The following is a 23,778-nucleotide window of genomic DNA, read 5'->3' on the forward strand; positions in this document are numbered from 1 at the left end:
ATGAATTGTGATGTGGTTGGCGCATTGCCCATTTTGTTGCCACATCCTGGTCGGATATAGAGAAGAAATTGCAGAGGGTTGAAGAGAGGTGGGGTGAGTCCCCAGAGGAAATGGTGAGAGATGCCTGGTGAGTGTGTGTGAGAAAAGATAAGGAAAAAGTTAATAATTTAATAGAGGCATGTGCAGAACTGGTCTCTGCAATACCCTACACACCCTTCTGTGTACCATACACACTACTTGTAATAGCGATATGGATTTTTAACATGATAACTTCAATTGTTCCCCTATTCTTAAAATTAGGTACAGTGATGTGTCATAGAGGATTGACTTAGGGTCCTCTCTTTTGAGTGAGTACGTGCATGCTGTGGATCCTCATTCTTGTATGGTAATAATATCCTCAACTGGTATATCGAACCAGCAGTTTTCTAAATGTTGCTGGAGTGCTGATTGATTTTGGATTACCCCACCCCCACTTGCATTGGTTTCTATTATTTGGTTTCATTCAATCATTTGTTTTCCATTCCAAATGGAAGTTGTTTTAAGCTTATTATTTATTTGAAGTCATTTGGGGTGCCTCTGTGACAAAAGGCCCCAGGCCCCTGAAGGCACAAGGGTATTTGTAGGGCTCAGACACTCTGAGGATCCCTGAGGAACAGAGGGATATGTGTGTGGGATGGAGTAAGGATCCCTGTGGGCACAGGAAGATCTGTGGGGCAGAGACACCAGTGGGATCACTGGGGACCCCAAGGGATTGCAGGAGGGGGTGGGATCCCTGGGGCAGATGCACTGTGGGATCCCTGAGCCAGGGGGAAACCCATTGGGGCTGAGGCAGCCCCACATGACACCTTTGCCAGGGAAGTGAAGGGCTGCCACACAGTCTGGCAAGGTGGACACACATCCTTGGTGTCCCTGGCTTTTGTTCTTGTTGATAAATTTTGTACTTTGCCCTTTTATGGGGAACTAACAGTACTCCACAGAGTCTTCACCATTTCTTTCGTTTTCACTGATTTCCCAGAAACGGCAGCCTGCAGTCCTGGGGCAGATATAAGAGGCGGTGACAGCCCAGCCCAGTGGGGAGATGCAGCTGAGGCAGCCACAGCGTAAGGTAGGAGCTTGGCAGGGTCCTGTCCTGTGGTTTTGCTCAGACCTTTCCAGGCTTTAAACTCAAGGGAAGCGGGAGGCTTTGCGGGGGGATATTTCTGTGGGTGCTTTCCCTGACAGGGTCTCCAGGGAGCCCTGCATCTCTGCCAGGACTTCGCCTGCTCTCTCTCACCCAGCTTGGGCCCTGGTCTCACCATGCAGAGCTTCGGCTGCCTCCAAACTGCTTCCTCCAGCCTCCTGTCTGCAGGCTTCTCCAGGGGGCATGCCTGGGCATGCCTTCATTTCCTCCACCTCAATTAATGACCAGGCTAGAACAGGGTGTCCGGTCTCCCCGTGTACCTGAGGCAGAGGCAGGAGGGTTTACAAAGCTGTTCGAAATGTGCTGCTCCCGCCCCCTCCTGCATCACAGTAAAAAATACTTCGCAGCAAAGGGGAAAAAATAACTGCCTTTTGAATTGTCTTCTAGTTTTGCTGTTTCAGAGCAAAAAACATAACTGCAAGTATGGGAAAGGGATTGGGCAAGTTTTCAGCTTTTAGAGACCAAGCTGCAGAGAGAGAGAGAGAGATGAGCAATACACAATACAGCTGCGAGCAGCATCAGGAAGGAAGAAGGGGCGGATACCAGAAAACGTGTGAAAGTGCACAGGAAAGTCCAGGACGGAAATTTCAGCTCTTCTTTCGCTTTCACAAAGCAGAGCTGGACTAAGCGGAACTGTATTTGTCTGGAAAGTCCCAGTCCATAGAAAACCCTCAAAACACACCCGTGAAGTCGCATTTCCAGGAGAGGGTATAAAAAACACCTGTTTTTTCCATACTCTTGAGCATTCTCAGAGGTGTTTGCAAACCTCTACAATGCTTGAAGAGGGATGTGGAAGCAGTGGGGTTGTAACCACTAAATGAGGTTCTGCTCCTCATTGCATGGGACAGTGACAGGGAGGTTAAATGACCAGACCTGTGCTTCTCGGGCTGATCTTTGTGATCTTTTAACCTTTGCTTTAGATCTTTAGCTTCAAAGCTGCAAATCTCGTTGCTGAAGTTTTCTCCTTGGCTCCCTAGGTTTGAACTGCTGCAATGGAGAGTACAGAGAGCAACAGAGAGGATGAAAGCAGAGAGGAACCTCATCCCATGTCTCCATCTGTCCAGGAAGGTGGCAGCAACCTGCTACATGAGAAAGGAGGTAAGAAGGAATGTTGTAGGTGGAGGTGATGTAAATAGCCACCAAACCATCCCTGGTGTCTCTAACCTAGCAACTTCCTCCTCTATACAGTACGGGAAAGTCCGGTAAAACTATCTAGTAAAGAGCACTTGCCTGTTGAAGACTTTCAGCTCCTGTAATGGAGAGTGAACTTTATCCTATTGTCCTGCTTTTGTTTAAAACAAGATCAATTCTCTTTTAGTGAATTTTCCTTTCAGCTAAGTTCTTCTAAGTAACTGCATTTTTCTGAAGTTAATTGCATGGTTTTTTGTTTTGGTGTTCACTCCGGACCTGATAACAGCCAATATTTACAGTTTTAGTGAGCTAATGATAGGAATGGTAGGAATGGTATGGTAGGAATGGTAGGAATGGTATGCAGAAAGGCCCAGGTTTGTCAAAGTCACTGATAAATTTTGTATGTGCCCTAAGTGAGAGGGGCAAACTTACATAGGAGAGGTGGACAGAACAGATGACCAAAATCAACCAACTAGATATTCCATGCCATTCATGTCATACACAGTATAAAACCGGGAGATCACAAGGTTCTCACTCTCCTTGTCCAAGGCCTGTGTACAAAGAGAACCCTGCCTGTTCTCTTGCCTGGAGTCCTGATCCATGTTGAAGTCCATGCATTCCTGAATCCAGTTCCTGTCTACTGTGGCATCCAGTTCAGGACTTTGGGGTGCCCGCCCTGCAGCCCTGCAGGCCAGGGCTGTGCTAGGCTGGGAAATTTAACATTGGTTTTGTGTATTTTGCATAATTTTGTCTTATCATTAGTATTATTAGTAACGCATTTTTAGCTTTCCAATTTGTAAGTCTCTCTTGCCTTCCTCCTATTCCCTTTCCTTGATGGGGAGGATTGGGGTTAGTAGAGAGCATCTGCCACACTTTATGGTTGCCCTGCAATAAGTGGTGACACCTATGTTTAAAATGCTGAAATGTTATTTATAAAGAAATGTATACAACTGTATATAAAACCGATTTCCCACCAGTCCTACCAGAAACAAAAGGAAAAAAAAAAAAGGGAAAAGATGGCGAATTCTCCCTAGGCCCAAAGAAAGGCTGTCTGCATGAAGCAGCGTGTCACACTTGTGTGACAGTCAGTCTCTTACCTCCTACACCAGGGATTTAATCTGGGAGTCTGCAGAACTAGATGAAGAAGATGCTACAACTTGTGCTAAAGGCCCTGTAATAACCTTTGGCCCCAGTGGGGCCTTCCAATCCCAAACATACTGTGATACTCTGATACTGTGATACTGTGATACTGTGATACTGTGATACTGTGTGCATGTTCTGCTGATGTTAACACAAGCATTCTCCTCACTTGCAGGTGACCATGAAAGTGAAGAAAACCTGGGATTCAATAGCAGGTTCGTTGATGTGGGGGTCTATGCTGTGGGTTTTCCCTTCAGACTTCAAGGAGCTCTGTGAGATTGCTGGGAAAAGGCCTGCCTTTGGGAGGAGATGTAGCTTTGGTACTGTAAAGCTACTCCACCCTTAAACTCCTTCCTCCACCAGCAGATGAAGATGGAGACAGGTAGAGGCCCCCCAGGACTGGAGTTGGTCTCTTTGCAATGCCGCTTGGTGTACAACATGCTGCCTGTATCTGAATTATTCATACAGTGGCTTGATATTTGCATGTAGACAGCTGTAAATGCTGTAAATGCTCTATGGTAATCAGGATATTTGTACAGGACTGGAAGAAATGATGCAGAAGATACTCCTCTTCCAGGAGCTGCAACCACAAGCTGGGAGAAATGCATGTGAGTGTCTGAATGCTGCCCTGGTAGATCAGGTGAAGATGGTGACAGAGTGGTGGAAGGAGGCTTGATGTTGACTTTGCAATATTTCTCTCCCTTCTAATAGCTTCCTGGAGAATCCGTATCTGTCCAGTGAAAGACTTCGAACAGAAGAAATAATGACCATAGAATTTGTTGTTGTATTGTCAAAAAAATCCGATTTTTCTGAACAGTTGTCCACGATCTGTGTTGCTTTTTACAAGAAACCTGGACAATACCAGAAATTTGCTGTTATGAAAAAAAGGTAAAAATCATACCTAAATGTATGTTGATGTCACATTTCTGAAAGTATATGGCTCACCCCAACTTCATGGTCCCAGTGTGGGCTCCAGACAAAGACACCTAAATTTAGTTGTCTGTAGAAGTGAGGTATAGTGTTAAGTCTAACTTCTATATGTCCTGTGTCAGATCTGCCATATCTGCACGGAGGTCTAAAACATTATGTAGCTTCTGAAATGTCACCAGACAGCTTGCATGAGAGAAGATGGAGTGAACAGAGTCAACTCAGTTCTGGTACAGTTGCACCACTCAGCAAGAATATCTCTAGATGTATTTCCCGTTCTTCCTACAAAGGAGCTTCAGCTTTGGCTAGGATCAGGGTTGTTCACATCAGGACTTCTTACCAGTTATTTTTATTTCTTTCCTGCCTGATAAACCTTCAAGCTCAGGTCAGACTGCCAAGATTTTTTCTGCCATTATAAAGGCCAGAGACATTTTGTGGAACTCTGCGTTTTTGAATGTGAATGTTGGTTGCCTGTTCCTGCTGCATGAACTGATCTGTACAGCTAAAGTCCATCTGGGGTTGAACCTGATGGAAGCTCCTTTTGGCGTAGTAACTAATTCATCCTCTTTATTCCATTCTAGAGGAAAACTGATGATGGGCTTTGCGAGGATCCCAATTTCTGATCTACAGAAAGGACCAATTTTTTATAAATATGCTATTCTTAAAAATGCACTCTCAGCCGACCGTGAAAGCAGAATATGGAATTTAGAGCATATATATGGAATGGACTCCAAGAATACAGAAAGTCAATTACATCGAGTGTTAAGCATTCCCAAGGAAGAGATCAAGGCAGATGGTAAGTGTCATACTTCCTTCAAAAGTGAAACTCGAATGAAGTATGACCAATAAATCCTTGCATGCAGCAAACAAATATAAACTCTCTCTGGTTTTGCCTCTCAGTGGGGCAGCACCTGCTTCCTACAACAGAAGCATTGTCATTGTGGGGATTTTTGATACATAGGCTCATGGGCTACTTATTTAACACAAACTCTTTACGTAAAGGACACACAAACTATTCTGGAAAGAGTGTTTAAGTTACTTTGCTTGTTCCCAGAATAAAATCAGACTTTTCATTGTCAGGCAAGGAAGAGTGTGTAATAAAGCCTTGAATCACCTTTGCATCTGCCATCAGGCTTCAGTTGCAATTCTAGAAGGGTGCAGGTGAGCTGGAGGCCCAGCTTCAGATCTGCCACCCTGTGCAGATGCTTTGAATATGCCAGAGTGACTCAAAGAGTAGTAGACGTCTATTGCTGGGGCATTTGAATCAGTTATGGGCTATGCACACCAGGGCCATCTAAAGCACAGTTGAGAACTCGGGGTGAATTTAAATATGCATGGTGAGTGTTGTGCTTAAGTGGCTCAGTTATTGCTGTTGCGCTAAAAAGATTGATTTGGCAGAAACTAAACTCCCTTGTGTTCCAGCTTGTCCTCAGTGTATTTCTGGGGGCTGGGGACAGCTGAACTTGGCTTCTGAGTGACGCCCAATTAAACCAAAATGACCTCAAGTCAGCACTATAGGTCCAATTGTATTCAACAGCCAATCTGGCATTATGTTAAATTCACATGATTAGGGATTCACCAGTAGTGCAGTGTATGGTCATGATCATTGAATTCATGTGCTTGCACAGATTCAATAATAGTATAATATATACCATAAGTCTGAGCTCATCCAATGAGAGAGTCTCACGACTAGATCCACAGATAATGAGTTTTATTAAAGCAACAGGTACAAGTTCTTTTATATTGCCATTGATATAGTACAGTGCGCAAAAAATACACTTCAGTTGCAAAAATACACTTTGGCACCAAATATATATATATTCTAAGATGACTATATAATTACAAATACAATCTTGAAGCCTCAGTTTCTCAGGGAAAGACTTGGCATAACCAAGTGTGCAAATCTTACTGAAAGGCGTCCCTTTGGGGGCAAAGATAGGTTCAGCCTGTCAACTGATCCCAGAAGTCTGCAATGCTGTCTCTTTGACTTCTCCATGATGATGTTTTCCCTAAGTTACCTCCATTGTTAGGGTATTTTATATTATTTTCCATGTTTAGGTGGAGCTTGAGTGACTGTAGTAATACCTTTGTTATTGATTGGTGTAAAATTCTCTTGCTTCAATTTTAAAGGTATAGACTTAAAAAAATTCAGGGAAGATGCTCACAAGAGAATAAAGGCATGATGGAGGCGCATAGCTTTTGGTATGGAGGTGTGTTTTGGTATTATAATGAGATTATAATGGCCAAATTCATCCACAGGGCAAATTTCACCGCAACTACTAGCTCAGCAAATAGCATTTTGGATGGAATGGAATATTTTCTCTTACTTGACAGCAACTATGTGCACAGTTCCATTTAGTTCCTGTACCTGCCTTGTACATGGAGCCTGCCCATGATATCTCCACACCACTCCACCCTTCATTCTCTCTGTTGTTCTCTCCATATGTGAACATCCAAGAACATAGGCCAGGTGGGGTGGAAGGTTGGGGTGGGGTGGGAATGGGAACCATGGCAGAGTAGATTCCTTGCATACCGAGCAGCTGCTTTATGTGCCAAGGATGTGGACATAACTTTATTCTCAATAATTGTACCTTTGATAATTAGTTTCAATAATTTGCCTCCTCAGTAATTATTCCACAATGGCTCAGCTAGGCTTGGCATTCATGTAGAACAATTTGGACCATTAGCTCAGGGCCAGTTTAAGACTCATGCTTTATAGGTTTGAAGGTTCATTTACAAACTCGTTTTCTTCCCCAGGAACATGGACCATTTTTGAAAACGTGAAGTGCTATTTTAATAGGAAAAATAAAATTTGCTTTAAATTGTCTTCAACAACAATGCCCCAAAAGTCTGTCAACTGCGGTATCATAGAACACCTTGCAGATGAATTTCTCCACCACATCAGGCTACAGAATGGATTTAAGAACATAGAAAGGAAACTGAAGATCTACACGGAGAGCTTCAAAATCTTTCTCGGGGATGCTGCAAAAGGCGAACCCTATTCTCCAACTAATCTTACTGAACAAGTGGTAAGTATACATGAAGCCAAAGCAGCAAGGAGCTCCCAAGCAGAAAGACCTCTGAAGAGAATTTTTGGGGCTAACTCTAATTCCTCATAGGATTCTGAACCACAGACAGAAAACATCAAAACGCTGACACAATTGGTCAGTGAGCCTACTAGGGAAGGCAGCCTGCTGTTTGTGAACAGAGAAGGATTCATGGGTAGTTTGTCTGTTGGAGGTCTCACTGGGCATACTGATCATGAAATGATTGAGTTTTCTATTCTTGGAGAAGGAGAGCAGTCAGCAGAACTGCTACCTTGGACTTCTGAAGGGCAGACTTTGATCTGTTTAGGAGGCTGGTTGGCAGAGTCCCTTGGGAGTCGGCTCTGAAGGACAAATGAGCCCAGGAAGGCTGGTCTGTCTTCAAGAAGGAAATCTTAGAGACACAGGAGCAGGCTGTCCCCACATGCCAGAAGGTGAGCCATAAGTCTGGCCTGGCTCAACAGAGAGCTTTGGCTGGAACCCGTGAATAAGAGGACAATTTATGACCTTTGAAAGAAGGGGCAGGCAACTCAGGAGGACTACAAAGATGCTATGAAGTTATGCGGGGAGAAAATTAGGAGGGCCAAACCCCAACTAGAGCTGAATCTAGCTACTGCTGTTAAAGGCAACAAAAAATGTTTCTATAAATCAATAAAAGAAGGGCTAAGGAGGATCTCCACCCTCTGGTGGATGCAGGGGGGAACACAGTAACAGAGGATGAGGGTAAGGCTGAGGTAATAAATGCCTTCTTTGCCTCAGTCATTAATAATAGAATCAGTTCTGCTACAGGTACCCAGCCCCCTGATCTGGAAGACAAGGATGGGGAGAAGAATGAAGCCCTAGTAATTCAAGGGGAACTGATTAGCAATCTGCTACACCATTTAGACATACACAAGTCTATGGGACCAGATGGGATTTATCCAAAGGTACTGAGGAAGCTGGCAGAGGTGTTCACGAAGCCACGTTCAACTATTTATCAGCAGTTCTGGCTAACCAGGGAGTTCCCAGTTGACTGGAGATTAGCAAATGTGATGCCTATCTACAAGAAGGGCAGGAAGGAGGATCCAGGGTATTACAGGCCTGTCAGTCTGACCTTGGTGCCAGGGAAGGTTTTGGAGCAGATCATCCTGAGTGCCATCATGCAGCACATACAAGACAACCAAGCAATGAGGCCAAGTCAAGCATGGGTTTATGAAAGGCAGATCCTTCTTGACCAATCTGATCTTCTATGACAAGATGATCTGCTTAGTGGACGAGGGAAAGGCTGTGAGTGTTGTGTACTTAGACTTCAGTAAAACCTTTTGACACTGTTTCCCACAGCATTCTTCTGGAGAAACTGGCAACTCATGGCTTGGATGGGTGTACTCTTCACTGGGTAAAGAACTGGCTGGATGGACGGGTCCAAGGAGTTGTGGTGAATGGAGTCTAATGCAGTTGGTGACCGGTCACGAATGGTGTTCCCCAGGGCTCAATATTCGGGCCAGTTCTCTTTAATCTCTCTATCAATGATCTGAATGAGGGGATCAAGTGCATCCTTAGTAAGTTTGCAGACAACATCAAGTTGGGTGGGAGTGTTGATCTGCTCAAGGGTAGGAAGGCCATACAGAGGGATCTGGAAAGGCTGGATCGTTGGGCTGAGGCCGATTGTATGAGGTTCAAAACCACCACTTGCTGGGTCCTGCGCTTGGTCAAAACAACCCCAGGCAGTGCTACAGGCTCGGGGAAAAGTGGCTGGAAAGCTACCTGGCAGAAAAGGACCTGGGGGTGTTGATTGACAGCTGGATGAACATGAGCCAGCAGTGTGCCCAGGTGGCCAAGAAGGTCAACAGCATTCTGGATTGTATCAGGAATAGTGTGGCCAGCAGGACTAAAGAGTGATTGTCCGACTCTACTTGGTGCTGGTGAGACCCTACCTCGAATCCTGTGTTCAGTTTTGGGCTCCTCACTACAAGAAAGAAGGGCAATGAAGCTGGTGAAGAGTCTGGAGAACAAATCCTATGAGGAGCAGCTGAGGGTTCTAGTGTTGTTCGGCCTGGACAAAAGGAGGCTGAGGGGAGACCGACTTACTCTCTACAACTACCAGAAAGGAGGTTGTAGCGAGGTGGGTGTTGGTCTCTTCTCCCAAGCAGCGATAGGACAAGAGGAAATAGCCTCAAGTTGCACCAGGGGAGATTTAGATTGGATATTAGGAAAAAATTATTCACGTAAAGGATTGTCAGGCGTTGGAACAGACTGCCCAGGGAAGTGATTGAGCCACCATCCATGGGGTTGTTTGAAAGATCTATAGATGAGGTTCTTAGGGACATGATTTAGTGCCAGTGCTAGGTTAATGGTTGAATTTGGTGATCTTGAGGATGTTTTCCAACCAAAATGATTCTATGATTCTATGCTTCTACGGTTCAGTGATTTGATGATTCTATCTCTTGTCATGGACTGAGCAGAAATCCTCGAAGAAAGATTGAAGCAAATATTCTCATTGTTCATGGAATTGAATCCCTATCCTGCAAATGCAATAAAAAGCAAAAACTCCATGGCTGAAGGACACCACTGGTGTCCACTGCTATCCCAGACTGGCTTCTGTCCGAGATGGCACTAGGTCTGACTGGGATGGAGTTAACTTTCTTCACAGCTTGTTGCGCTGTCTCTTGCATTTGTGGCTAAAACAGTGTTGATAACAAATTAATGTTTTGGCTATTGCTTAACAGGGCTTGTACAGCATCAAGGCTTTTTGTCTCCCTCAGTTCCTCACAGTGAGTATGCTGGTGGTGGACAAGAGGTTAGGAGGGGATGTAGCCAAGACGACCGACCCAAATTGTCCGAAGGGATATTCCATACCATATGTTGTTGTCCTCAGTAATAGTAGCTCAGAGAAATGAGGAGGAAGGAGGGATATTTACAGTAATTACATTTGTCTTCCCAAGCAACTGTTACGCTTGGTGAGGCACTGCCAATCAGGAAGGGCCTGAACATCTGCCTGCCAGTGAGAAACAATGTATGAATTATTGTTTGCTTTGTTGACATGTACAGCTTTTGTTTTCAGTATTTAACTGTTGTTATCTCAGTTTATGAGTCTTCTGACTTCCCTTATATTTTCACCCTGGCCCACAGGAGAGGAAACTAAGTGCAAAGCCTGGTGGAGGTTTGGCTGTTGGTCAGGCTCAACATACCAGTGCTGTTGAATGGAAGCCTTATTTGAGCTGAGGTGCCATATCCACCTGGTATGGTTTGGGGTTGCTGCAGAGGGAATCAGCAGGGTGTGTCCAGAAAAGGACTGGGTACCTAGGTTAAAAACAGCTAGGTGAGGATGTTATCTTACATTGTTGATGTATCCTGAGAGATCATACATAGTGGAAGGCATGAAATACACCCAGGCTCCATAGGATGCAGAGCAATGCCTTGCAAGTCATCTGTAGTGAAACCCCAATGAGAGAAGTTGAGTGATACATGCTGCATCTCTGTCTAGGTGAAAGTTGTTTATCTGTCTTTTGGGTTTCTCAGTCATGGAATCACACTCCTATACCAAGCTAGGCCTCTGAGAGAATCTCCACTGTTCCTTTGGATTCTCTTTAATTTCCCAGCTCAGCTTGGAGACTGAAGATCTGTTTATATCTTGTAATCTGATCTTATTTTCATCTGTGGTGGGGCTTCAACATCCTAGAATGGACAGCTAGTAGGCACCTGGTGCTGGTGTGGATTCAGCATAGAAGAACTGCTTCGTAAACTTATGGTAGGCAGGAAAACTTTTCCCTGTGGTAGTGCCAGGGCAGTCAGACACAACGGAAGCTAAGAAATTTGTTAGCTGTTGCAAAGACAGGAACCTGTATTTAAGTAAGTGGTTAAACTGAAAGGCTTTTGCCTCCAGATAATGATTCTTAGCAACTTCCATCTTCCATTCCCCTTCCTGAACCCTTCCCAACTCCTCAAGTAAAGTTGTCCTGTCTGTCTTGGTGAAACTCCTCTTCCTTATTCTCTTTGTCCAGTTGCACGATAACATGATAAAGTTCATGGACAAGATATTGGGATGCCTGGAGACAGAGGAGGATAAAGATGATGGCCTGCTTTTTGCCTTACACACCTCATTTTGTTATAACATCACACTAAGCAAAGATATAATCATGAAGGCTGAAAAAGTCTTCCAGGATATTGGCCCATTTCAAGGCAAATTCAAGCATCTGAGAGGAAAGAGGTAATTAAAATTGTCATCCTACTTTCTTGAGTTACAAATCCTTTCATAGTCATTCAGTTCATTGGGACCTGTTCACTTTGGAGCAATTGTGTGAAGACAGAGTTGGAGTGTGGTCCCCCAACACTCTTTTCCCTTCACTCCAATGCTTCCTAGCTGTATTTCTGCCACTGGCTGCCATAACCAGTACAATGTATCTCTTCTGCCAGGTCTCCAATGGAAGGAGAGATGCAGGTCCTGTTTTTGGCAGGAATTGATTTGAGATTCAGACCCTTACAATTATGCACCTCTGTAGGTGTCTGGGGTTCTGTTATAATTGTTGGAGATCCAAGACTCAGCTGGGCATCAGTGTCATTTTAGATGCCATCTGCTATCTCATCAAGTCTCCTGCTGAAACTTTGAAAGGATTAATGTCTACCAGAACTTCTGGTTCATATCTGAAAGCCCTGCAGGTCTGTCTTGAATGTCCAGACATCTCAAAGAGAATTTGGCATTTTTGCATAGGCAGCTGAATTGAGCCTTACAAAAATAGGTATATTAGGTCACAAAATCAGATTACTGTATTCTGTCATGCTGTTTTGGTATAATCTATAGCATTCGAGTTATTTTTCTTTTGATTTTCCTTTGCTATGCAAAACTTATGAAGGGAGACTGGTTTGACAAAGCTGGGGTGGGACTTATTTGTTGTACATGGATGTTTGCTGATAAGATCGCTAGATCCAAGCTCTCCCTCTCACACAACTTCATGGATCCATATATTGGCAAGATGAATGCTGTTGGGTTGAGGGGAAAGTACATAGCTCCCACACCATCCTAGGAGGTGTTTTTGTGAGCTCTGACCATTGGTGGAGGTTTTTGGGTGTTCTCTTTCTTTTCAGCAATTACATTTCATCTGTGAAGAAAATGTGCGTAAGAAATAAAGGCAACACCTTGCTGATTTGGCTGATTCCATTGCTGTATGCAATCACAGAGAAGACAGATGACCCCTTTTTTCCAGAAACCATTCCCTTACAACACTTGTTGGAGATAAGAAATGATGGAGGGAAGCAGAGGTATGTTTGAAAGGGAGAGATCATCAAGGCTGGATCACAGTATAGAGCTGTTGTACTGTTAAAATATTTTTTCTTTGCTTTTACTTTCGAACTTCTAACCACCAGAAACCTTGTTTCTTCCCTGGGATGCAAGCAATTGCCTTTCTGATACATCCTACTCCTTTCCTGAGTTCTAACTAGGAGGAGAGTGTTTGAAGGCAAATTGGAGGAGGAGGAAGACTGAGCTAAGAATTGTGCAGTCTCATTTAGACAGTCTGTTGGGAGTGGTCTTAGGGAAAGAACCACCCCTAGATCCTCTTTTGAGCATTATTTCACATGGAGAAATGTGGACTCACTCCAAAATATCTTGTCTCCAGGCAAAGTGAACAGGGAGAAAAGGCATGTATGTGCACTCACACAAGGTGGTATCCCCTGGACTGAATTTCTTAATAGCCTAGAAAAATTAAAAAAAAAGGCTTACTGTGTAAATTCACTTGCTAAAAATTCCCATATATCCTACTTAGTGTCCAGCAACATCTTTTTTAAGTCCAGTACCACATTTACCAGCCACAGAAGCACATAAGATGGCACAAAGTGCCTCCTGATGCTCCAAAGAGTATCTGCTGTTGATAGTTCTTTTCCATAGGAAAGTCCTGGCGATGATAGAGATTCAGAAGTCATTAATTGAAAGCTGCTGTCCACTAGCAAAGATGGTCTTGGAGATGTTGGCACTGAAGAATTTCACCAAGTGCTGCCTGCTTCAGATCAAGCTTCCACCTTACCTCCTCCTGAATACTGTGCACCAACGCATTATTGACGTTGTCTGTAAAGCATCCCAAGTGCATGTAAGGCAATCAGACAATACACACGGTAGTAGATCAACTTATTGTTGGCATTTCTTTGCTAGGTTATGGAAAGTTGTGCAATTTTGGACAGGTGAACCAGAAAGTCTCTCTGTCTCCTGAGGAAATTTTCAACAAATCCAAAGGGGTTGAATCATAGTAACCTGGAGCAAGAGCTCACTACCTGTGTCTTGAGAGAAGTGTCAAAAGAGAAAATGCAGGGGGATCTCATTGATTTTTGGCCTGGTTGGAAAATGACTAGCAAATGCTGTATTGAGTGAATTTTAATCACAGTCTTTTAGTAGTTTTTGCATCCTGTCCCCAGAACAGTAACCAAAATTAACATTGTGGCGATGAACCAATTAGAACTTTCTTTGAAGTTGGAAAAGTTAAAAGAGGGAAGTTAAAGATCTAACTTCATTTTTTAGGGCAGTGATTATTTTTAAATCAAAATTGGACTTGCATGAGGGAACCTACTTCCTGTCATTCTCACATTTTAACTAGATGGTTGTAATATACTCTGAAGCCCTGGGGAGGAATTCCACTTAAAATCAACTTATTGGTGTTTATTATAGGGTTCACCCCCAACACACACTGATTTGTACTTGAAAAAATCTGAGGTGAGCCCTCCCACATCATCCTCTGAACTCCAAAGATCTTGGAGAGAGCTGGCTTCTGTGGGATTTGAAGAGATTGTTTTAATAGGAACTAGATCTGCTTTTCCATGTGGAAGAGCTGGTGGGGAGAGGGGGGCAGTTCAGTCAAACATTGGCAGAAAAAAAAAATCTCTGAAGTTTCACACTTCTCAGTTTTCACAGGAGACCACCTCAGCTCTAGGAATGGATATGTTTTCACAATTGTTTTCAGTGTATGTTTTTCCCTCTATTCAGGAAGAGGATTTGATTGGAGTTTTGAACAACATTGCTGACAGGATGGCATTCTGGTTCAAGGACTTGTAAGTGCTAACCTTCTGAGAGGAGAAATACTGGGAGAGGTCTGTGGAGAAGGTGGGAATGGATGGCTACAGTTGTGGTTGAGCAGAACAAGGGAAGTCGTAGTAATTTTCTTTGTTTGTTGTACATCATAATCCTTTAAACCCCTCTGGGGCTGAGGACTATCATGTGTGAAGGAGGTCCTGTCAGACAGTCTACCTCCATCTCGTGTTGTGGGATTTGGCTCCAAATTCAGACACATAAGTTGGCTGAGATTGCATAGTGTTGTCCAGCAAATGAAGGACAGTTAAGCTCAAGGTTGTGTTGACTGTTTTTTAAATGCTGTCACTAGAATTAGCACAAGAGGAGTATAGTGCTCTTCTGTGTCCACAGGCACCTGCCAAGGAGTACGGATCCACTGACGAAGCCTACAAATAAGGAGGATGCCTTGTCGTGTCTGATTTCAACATATATGCTCCTTTCATTTTTCTTAAAGCATTGGCATATGGTGCCGTTTAGCTTGGTAAAGTCGCTACTACGGATACTTGACATGTTTGCTGCAAAATCAGATGTGTTGCAAGAAGATCAGGTAAAAACAACACCCACAGCTTTCATGAAGACATATACCCATGTCTTTTTTGCTGAGAAGCATCAGGAGTTCAGGTTTGCTTCATCCAAACACAGACAACTAAAGGAGTGATGGCAGAACATGTGGCTGTCCTTCTCAGTTACTAGTTCTAACCTTGTCAGAATTTGCGCTGGGGCAAATGAAGAGGGTTTGCATAGGCAGAGGTGCAAACAAAGCTGGTAGCTGGTGTGCCAGCCATTTTTCTTCTTGAAGGCCCTGGATAGTTGTGGGAAGGACTTCATTTTCACAGCAGTTAAGGATCAAATGTCAGAGTGAAAATCCAGCTCTCCTTGCTGATTCTCTCATTTTTTTCATTTCCCAAGGAATTTCAGCAGTTCACCTCCGAAAGGTTCAATGAGTTTGCAGATAACATCAAGAAGTGGCTGGAAAAATCCTTTCCCAGGCCACCCATGGAAACTAGACGGTTCCTGGAAAACATTGATGTGAGTAAAATGAACCCACACAAGGGATAACCACCCACCCTGGAAGGTCTGTCTGTACCTTGAGGCCCAACTGACCAGCTTTACTTTTCTGCCACAGACGTGGCAACAGCTGTTCTCATTTAAGATCCTCTGTGTGGACTGGACCCAGAAATGGCAAATCCTGATATACTCGACAGCGGAAAGGTGGCTGAAGAAAGTAAGTTACTTATCTCCAAGCAGGGGGTGGTGGTCAGACTTCTCCTGATCCCAGGATGCTCTGTTTTGTCCCAGTCAGTGTTTGGAAGATGAGAGCTGAGGTGCAGAGAGGGATAACTCCTCCTGCACTGTGAGATCCCAATTATATTGGGTAAGGCCCTAGAAAGCAACTGCAGCTTAAACATTTCCTCCCTGCAGGTAGATGTCAGAAAACTTCTGAGCTTCTACTTGGAATTCATGAAGATTGACAAGAATTGGAATACAAATCTGGAAAGCTGCTTTACAGACTGTGTCATTCAAAAGATTACATACTTTGAGAAAAGTGAGGTACAGACTTTCTATCTAAAATCCACACTTCATTCTTGCACAATGGAGTTTCTACCTCCTGCCACACTGAGCTGACCACTTTGCTGGTTGTGCTTGTTTGGCCTGTGGTGGGTTAATGGAGCAGGAGAGGAATTTTCTGTAAAGGCATAGGTTCTACAAAGCCTATTTACGACTAAGAGGAGAAATTTCTTGTCTTTACAGGAGGCCATGTTACCAGAAATGTTTTCTGAAGTCCTCAAAACAAACAGGTCAAGTGTTGGGAAAGTGCTTTCTGCTGTTGTTGAAAAAGTATTCTCAGAAAAGATGAGCACATTGGAAAAAGATAGATTTGACAGCATGGGCCCAGCTCTTGCAGAGATGCTCAGCTCTTCTGTGATCTATGATCTCTTCTCTGCTTACAGTGAGTTTCCCACAGAGTTTCTCTTTTTAAAATTCTTGGTTTGAAACTGAGTTTTGATGGGCTCTGAAAGCCAAGCAACATCTGGTGCACTTATCACTAAAATCTCACACCAAACAAAAGTTCAGCCATGAAGCTGGGTGAATGAAATTTGTGATCAAGTCCTTTCTCTTGCTAGAAGGGAATATGAGGTTTCACCAGCTCTGTTCAAAGATCTGCTAGGTTTGTTGCCAACACAAAGTGGAAGAGACCAAATATTCACATAGTCTAAAAAAAAAATGATGTTTCATTTCAGAAACTAAGAAGCATCTCAATTTTGTTGCTCATTCCTGGGAAATGTTTCATTTATTAAATGAAGGATATATATATAAAAAAAAAAAAAAAAAAAAAAAGCTCTCTGAAGACGAGAAAAAATAACAGAAATGCTAATTTAAAAGCACCCCAGAGGTTTGCCTCCTTCATGAAGGCAGGTTATAACCAAAGATAGGCCAGGATTTTCATGTACCTGAAACAATTGAAAAATGCTATTTTACGTTGACTGGGAACAAAGCAATATTTTTCCCATAGGTTGGTGTTGGCCACTTAATTGGAAAACAACCAGATCTGCACAGTCCACAAAGATGGCTGTAACAGATCCCCTTGGTATTCATGGCTTGGTGTGGGGTGCTGTGAAGCTCCTAGCTCTTCCTGAGGAGGTACATTAAAAAGAAATCCAGTGGGAAAACTGCTTCTTCTGAAAGCACTGCTCTATCACTAATTTCATATATTTTACAGAAAAAGCAGAGCACGAGCTTCAAAAACGGATCAGTGAACGAGCAAAAATCCTGCTTTCCCAGTTTTCCAATTTCTTTCGCTGTTTGAGGCATCAAGTTTTCTCAGGAGACATCCCCTGCAACATACTGTCCATCATCTTGCAACATCAAGTGCTGTTTCAGAATATACTGTGCATCTGCGGTGAGTTCACAGTTTCCAAATTCATTTCTCAAAACAGTAGTTCCATGTGATGTGTTTTCATATGCATGGGGCAAGTAAAAATATATATCTATTGGAAAGAGGCAAAAAAAATCTATGTACCGGAAAGATATCTAAAATACAAAGAAAACAAAAAATTATCTGCAAGAGAACAAACACAAAGAAAAACTATAGAAGTTAAATACAATGTTTTTAAGCCCTGTTAACACTATGAAGGACAGAAAACAATACTTTTCGTCTGTACAATGCATATCTGTTAAAATATTGCAGTGTTCTTGTGATTTATTTATAGAATTGTATCTGTGTTGTTAGAATCATAGAATAGTTTGGGTTGGAAGGGACCTTTAAAGGTCATCTGTAATAGTCCAGCCCCTCTGTAATGGACAGAGATATCTTCAACCAGATCATGTTGCTCAGAGCCCCATCCAGCCTGGCCTTGAGTGTCTCCAGGGATAAGACATCTACCACCTCTCTGGGCAACCAGTGCCAGTGTTTCACCACCCTCACCGTAAAAAAATTTCTTCCTTGTATCTAATCTGAACCTACGCTCTTTTAGTTTAAAACCATTACCACTTGTCCTATTGCAACAGGCTGTCACAGAGGCACCCCAAAGTCAGTTTTAGGCAGACAACAAGTTCCAAAACAGTCTTTATTCTAGCCAGAGTGCAGACAATAAACCAACTAGGAACAGATTTTGTACAATTAGTTAGCACTCCAACAACATAAAACACAGGTTCGGATATCAGTTGAGGAAATTATTGGGGCACAGCAAAATAAGAATAATGAGGATCCACAGTGTGCATGCATACACTCACAAGAAACAGAAACAGAGCCCTCTGACTCCAGGCATCCACAAGAAATAATCACTTGCCTGTATTGGTATCTGAGGTTGCCCCGACCCAGGTGCAGGAAGTTGCACTTGGCCTTGTTCACATGCGTCCACTTGTGGAACTTGTCCACTTCCCTCTGAATTACATCCTGTCCCTCAGGTGTGTTAGCTGCACCACTCAGTTTAGTGGTTTACTTCTTGTTTTCCTGTTGTTATTTATGTCAGTTACAGAATACACGTCAAGGTCATGGTCCAGTTTCAAAATCCACCTATATTTAACAAAAACCTGGAAGAAAATTATTTCAAATCCTTCTCCAATAATAAACTTCATCCACATGTCTCAGAGGGTTTTAGACTTTGGCAGGGATCACATCAGAATGGCTCTGGGTTGATACTGCTGCTTTTACATTAGGTGACACAGCCTTTGTGCAAATTCAAGTATGTGTTTTTCACTGGCAGTGGTTATGTTTCCAGTAGCTCTTCTGTCTCTGCAGGTTATTTGCTCAAAAATCCTCTGTATCTGAGGTCTAAGCATGGGGTTTTTTTGTTTGTTTCTTTCCTCAGATTCCTCTGTCTCCAACTGCATAGCAACAGTCCTGAAAGTCAGAAAGGAGGAATATGAGCAATTGGAAGAGCAAAAGAAGCAGACACGCTCGTTTCTGCATCTATGCAACAACATAATGGATGTGATAAATGGTACCAATCCATTCAATTTGAGAGGATGGGATTGCCTATGTGGTTCTTGAATGGGGAGCTGCATCCTAAGATAAAAAGTTGGTAGCAAATACTCCAGATAATAGTGCTGCATGACTGTCTAGTGGCAAGCAGTGGCTCAGAGAGAGTAAGCAGGGAGCTCTTTAAGGAAAAAAGGGATGGGGAAAGTCAATAGGGGTTTATATATGGAAGGAGTCAGAATAGTGGGAAAACCTGTATCACGGTGAAAGATTAAACAGTGCCAGGTACTTCATTTTGCTAAGTGACATAAAAGGTTAGATTACCTACTTAGACGAATGTTTGTAGGGGGAAAGTGCATTTCAGATAGGACAATTTCAGACAAGATCTGGGATCTGAAAAGAGAAGGACAGAACTAGCAAAAAGTAGCAGAAAGGTATACTGGCTGGGAAGTCTCACCTAGTGAGCTCTTCCTGCAGAGCAGGGGAACATACATGTCCCAGTGTTAAAGATCTCAGACTGGGCGCAAGAATCGACAGAACTGATTCTCCAGCTGGTGTGAGACAATGGTGAAGTAATTCTCAACCTCTACTTCAAAGTTAAGTTGTTTTCCAACAGTACAGACACTACCATAGTTTCAAGGCCATCGTTTGAAGGCTCCCTTCCTCATCACGGAGCAATTGATTTTGCCTACCATTTGTTCTGGTGTTCTTGGCTTCAGTTTTTCCTCAAGAACTTTACTACAAACAAATACATACACACACGTCCCATCCTCTTTGGTATTGCAGTCAGGTTCAGAATATTTCTGTGCTTGGAGGGTAAGCAACTTTCTAGATGCAGAAATGCACCAATTATTTTGTTTGTTTCTGCCTTGTTTAGTGGACACAAGTGTTGTGATGGAAATCTTCAGTGAAACAAGACTTTTTAAGGATCAGATGTCTATAAGCAAATTTTCTGTGAATGGAGAGAAGAAACTTCCTGCATTGCAACACCCTCCTAAATACAGTGACATGATGAAAAAAATTCATAACTTAAGGGAAAGCAATTATTTTTTGAGACTGTGGAAGCAAAAAGCAGAGCAAATCAAGGCCAAACCCCCTGAAGCCAAAATTCTCTCGATAGAAGCTGTGCACGAAAGTATTTATAAGCCAGCCCTTGCTGACTTTCAGAGTACCTATCTGACCCTCAAAGACTTTTCCATCACCCTTGGGAGGGTGCAGAGCCATTTTGATAAAGAGTTAGCAGATGAGAGTCAACTCAAAAAGGAGTTTAAAATTATGGAGATGAGTGAAGGGGAAAGGAATGAAAAAACCATCTGGGTAGATGCTGCATTGGAGAAGATTAAAAACTACGTCACCCTGTCTACTGTGGTGAACACTGCCAAGATGATTGATGAACTGCGGGAAACACTTGACCTTACTGGAAATTTTCAGATTCTCAGCGACCTAACAAAATACGTATGTAGGACACACATGGATATCTGGCTTATACTGAGTACTTTTGTATCTTCTGTGTTGAGAGATCTGAATGGGGAACCTCTGCTCTTGTGTGTCAACTTTTAACTAAATCATACTGGACACAGTAGATGAAATTTTTCTTCTGGAATACAAATTTTACTGTTGTAACAGTCCCTCTTTTAGCTTGGCACCTTTACAGTGGAGTAAGTGGAGTCAGGAACGTGATTCAGCTCACCCTTAATCAGACTTCTGGTTGTCCACAAGTGAGCTCCCAGTGCCATTAGAGATGCCCAAGGGCATCTGAGGCAACTGTATGAGGACAATGGATGCAGGTGTCTGTGTGTGTCAGCAACCAAATTCTGCATCAAGTGATAGACAGAGAAATTGTCTCTTTCCCAACCTCTGGAAAGTTTCTGGTAGAACCAGAAGTAAAAAACTCTGGGAGTTAAATAACAGATCCCAACCTAATATTCTCTACCAACTCCAGCAATTCTTCATTTGGTTTCCACATGTTATTTTTTTTCAGAATTTGAAGCCTCCTGTTTTATGTTTTATTGTCATAACCTTTCTATTAGGGTAGTAATAATGCTCCACTGCATGGGTAGCTCCAAGCAGCAGCTGGATGTTCTGTAACTTTTTGTACTTTGAATAGCTTTCCATGTTTTGGGCAGGTTTCCCCAGAAATTTTAAATTGGAGCAGACCTTGTAACTTTTGTGGAAAGGTCTTTTTAGTGATTAGGACTTCAATGCACATGGCAGACAAGCTTTATATCATGATTCTGTGCCTCTACTGCAGGGACTTGTATTGAAATAACTAGATTGAGTTTATGAAACAGATGGAATGAGAGGAATACAGGTCTCTGGGGAGCTGGCCCTTTGGAAAAGACCCTGAGTGGAAGCAGAGCTTACCTTCCCCCTTCCCTTACCAAGTGATACACATCAGAATGTTGGGATTTTTTTTGCAGGAAGAGCTGGAATTCAGGAAAAAGAAACTTGATTATATGACCCAGGACTTGATGAAGGTGAAAAATAGTTTGAGCCACCTTCGAGAAGAGACGCTGGACTTTTTGAGGGAACTTCTTGAATGCACAAGGAAAGGTTTTGTCTCCTGGATCAAAACCATAATAAAAGGTGAGTTGTACTGGGATGTAACGGACCGATCAGAAAAGCGAGGCAATAGAAAGGGATCGGTTAGTCCCTACTTGTCACAACAGCCAGAGGCATTGTATGAATCACCTATGTGAGCTACTCAGTCAACTATGATACTTCTCAACTATGTGTTTCATATTTGTATTTTTTATTTGTTACTTTTTTTTTTTTCCAGACAAAACAGAAATCCCTGTATTTGTGGAGCTGGCATCAATTTCTGCAGGTGAAAATGACATAGATATTGACAAATTGCTGTTCTTCCGTGATTCCATGGCTGCTTCAGCACCCATTATATTTGACCTGAGATCCACATCTGGATTTGAAGAATTCTCTGCAGCCCTGTTGTTCATCAATGAAACCATTTCAAAAGACAACAATCTGCCCAAGAAGTTGGTGAGTCTACAAATCCCATGTTCCAAAATTACTTGGATTCATATTAGGAGCATGAATTGCCAAAGTTTGGTGTCATGGCCTAGGGGACTCAAAACAGCCAAGTGGGCGTAGCAGATATGACATGAGACCTATGAGAAATCCATGCTGTTTGGGGCTTCAGTTGAGACACCTTAAAAGAGCTCACATGCATATGTGAGAATAAATGGAGGAAACCCATTAGGTGTCACATGCAGAAGAAAGTTAATCCAATGCTCTTTGTTTTCAGACAGTCTACTCTAGTGCTGTCTTCCTTAATCCTCTCCGCAGAAACTATAACCTCCTACTCAGGCTACCGTTTAACTGACACTCTTCCCTCAAATTACCAAAGACTGGCAGAGAACAGGAGCTTCACAAAATACTTATTCACTGGCTTTGGCTTTCAGAAACCTTGTAAGATAGATGCAGATTTGAGTGCAACAGCTGTGCTTTGTCCCTTCAGCTGCAGCAGGCACAAGAAAACCCACTCTTACCAAAAATATCCTTACAGAGCTGCCAACCAGTTATTAGGTTTCATTCTGTTGTGTTGGGTTTTTTCTTTAACAGAAAGCTTCTTGTGATAACAGAGAGTGGATACGGATGGTTCATGACTCTCATGGCTCCATAGAGCATTCCTCAATCTCTCAAGCCAGAGACATCAACAGCAGGGGGATTTTCATCATCTCAGCACCTAAAAAATTCAAGGTAGTGGTTCTCCATGCTTTGCAGAGTACTTTCTGGGGGGTCGTTTCTGTCCAAAAAGAAATTAAAATTATTGAAATCCATTTTCAAGGAGTATGTCAGATAGTCAATACATCTTTAGTCAGGTTTGAAAGAAACACAACCTTATGTCATATTTCCCATTAAACCTTGGTCATTTTCAAGGCGGAATCAGGGGAGGCGAGAGGTTGTCCACAGGGAGGAGAAGAAGCAATATTTTAATACAAAAAACAACCAACTTGATCACTGAGAAAGGGGGAAAAAAGAGAAGAAAGAAAGGGGAAGATTTAAAATCTGAACTGTCACTGCATCGTTCAAGGAGAGTGGTGCTTGCAGCACACGGCAAAAGAGTGAACCCCGTACAACAGGAATGATCCACATCTTAAGACATGGGAAAACTTGATATTTGGCTGTGATATGCAGGGATATACTACTACTATTCTTGAAGGCCCATTGCACAAGGATGGGAAATTAAACAGGGAAAAAAGACAGAGCAGGGCTGATCCTCTTACTTGGTTTCCAGGCTGTCCTTGAGGACTGTATTTCAGTGCAGCTGCCAAAGGAAACCCCAGAGGAAGCATGTCAGACAGATCAGAAGGCTGAAGAATACAGCCTGGCCCAGCTCACAGAGCTCCAGAACAAGCTTATGTTGATCACCACAAAAGCTGAGCAAGGCAGAGAGGAGGCAAACCGCTTCCTAGAGGTAAGCCACAGTGCAACACCAGTATGTGCTTAGAAAACAGTGTCTATAAAACTTGAGAGTTTTGGCTAGAATTCTTTCATGAAGACTCATCTTTGACCTTCAACTCTGTCTCTTCAGAAACGGAGGCAGCAGACTCCCAGATATCAAGTGTAAGGCAAATTATAAGTACAGCCATTCCCTTGCAAGGTGATGGTGGAGTGTGTAGAAGTCTTACTCTCTGATGTCTTGGCCTCACCTGCATGTTAATGATGTGGATATCTCCACTCAAGCAAGCTATCTAAGCTCCAGCTGTGGTGAATGAAGAGAAATAGGCAACTCCAGCTGTGTGATGGAGGTCACCCCAGTGTGGCCACCCACCACAAACCAGATGCTTTACATACTGAAAATTCCTTTTCCTTATTTCATATACAAGCTGTTTATTCAGAAGATGTTTGAAGTGAGGTGTTCTCCTACATATCTGAAAAATCA

The 23,778-nt window shown here is 42.9% G+C and overlaps 1 protein-coding gene across 1 annotated transcript in view; it reads left to right on the forward strand.

Moving 5' to 3' along the window:
* The first annotated feature begins 1,799 nt into the window (after nucleotides 1–1,799).
* The window catches only part of LOC136098216 (E3 ubiquitin-protein ligase rnf213-alpha-like), a 62,221-nt gene continuing 40,242 nt past the window's right edge, over nucleotides 1,800–23,778 (forward strand). The window contains exons 1-23 of the mRNA XM_065831426.2: nucleotides 1,800–1,888; nucleotides 2,158–2,278; nucleotides 3,627–3,666; nucleotides 3,991–4,059; nucleotides 4,163–4,339; nucleotides 4,960–5,174; nucleotides 7,136–7,407; nucleotides 11,403–11,608; nucleotides 12,484–12,657; nucleotides 13,283–13,481; nucleotides 14,369–14,433; nucleotides 14,804–14,999; nucleotides 15,362–15,481; nucleotides 15,579–15,677; nucleotides 15,875–16,003; nucleotides 16,205–16,403; nucleotides 17,175–17,354; nucleotides 18,766–18,897; nucleotides 19,753–20,330; nucleotides 21,296–21,461; nucleotides 21,655–21,872; nucleotides 22,455–22,592; nucleotides 23,131–23,310. Coding sequence (XP_065687498.2) covers nucleotides 2,173–2,278; nucleotides 3,627–3,666; nucleotides 3,991–4,059; nucleotides 4,163–4,339; nucleotides 4,960–5,174; nucleotides 7,136–7,407; nucleotides 11,403–11,608; nucleotides 12,484–12,657; nucleotides 13,283–13,481; nucleotides 14,369–14,433; nucleotides 14,804–14,999; nucleotides 15,362–15,481; nucleotides 15,579–15,677; nucleotides 15,875–16,003; nucleotides 16,205–16,403; nucleotides 17,175–17,354; nucleotides 18,766–18,897; nucleotides 19,753–20,330; nucleotides 21,296–21,461; nucleotides 21,655–21,872; nucleotides 22,455–22,592; nucleotides 23,131–23,310 — 3,858 coding nt within the window. The 5' untranslated portion in view covers nucleotides 1,800–1,888; nucleotides 2,158–2,172. The remainder of the gene's footprint in view (nucleotides 1,889–2,157; nucleotides 2,279–3,626; nucleotides 3,667–3,990; nucleotides 4,060–4,162; nucleotides 4,340–4,959; nucleotides 5,175–7,135; nucleotides 7,408–11,402; nucleotides 11,609–12,483; nucleotides 12,658–13,282; nucleotides 13,482–14,368; nucleotides 14,434–14,803; nucleotides 15,000–15,361; nucleotides 15,482–15,578; nucleotides 15,678–15,874; nucleotides 16,004–16,204; nucleotides 16,404–17,174; nucleotides 17,355–18,765; nucleotides 18,898–19,752; nucleotides 20,331–21,295; nucleotides 21,462–21,654; nucleotides 21,873–22,454; nucleotides 22,593–23,130; nucleotides 23,311–23,778) is intronic.

Source organism: Patagioenas fasciata, chromosome 1 (assembly GCF_037038585.1).
Source record: "Patagioenas fasciata isolate bPatFas1 chromosome 1, bPatFas1.hap1, whole genome shotgun sequence".
Classification (NCBI taxonomy): domain Eukaryota; kingdom Metazoa; phylum Chordata; class Aves; order Columbiformes; family Columbidae; genus Patagioenas; species Patagioenas fasciata.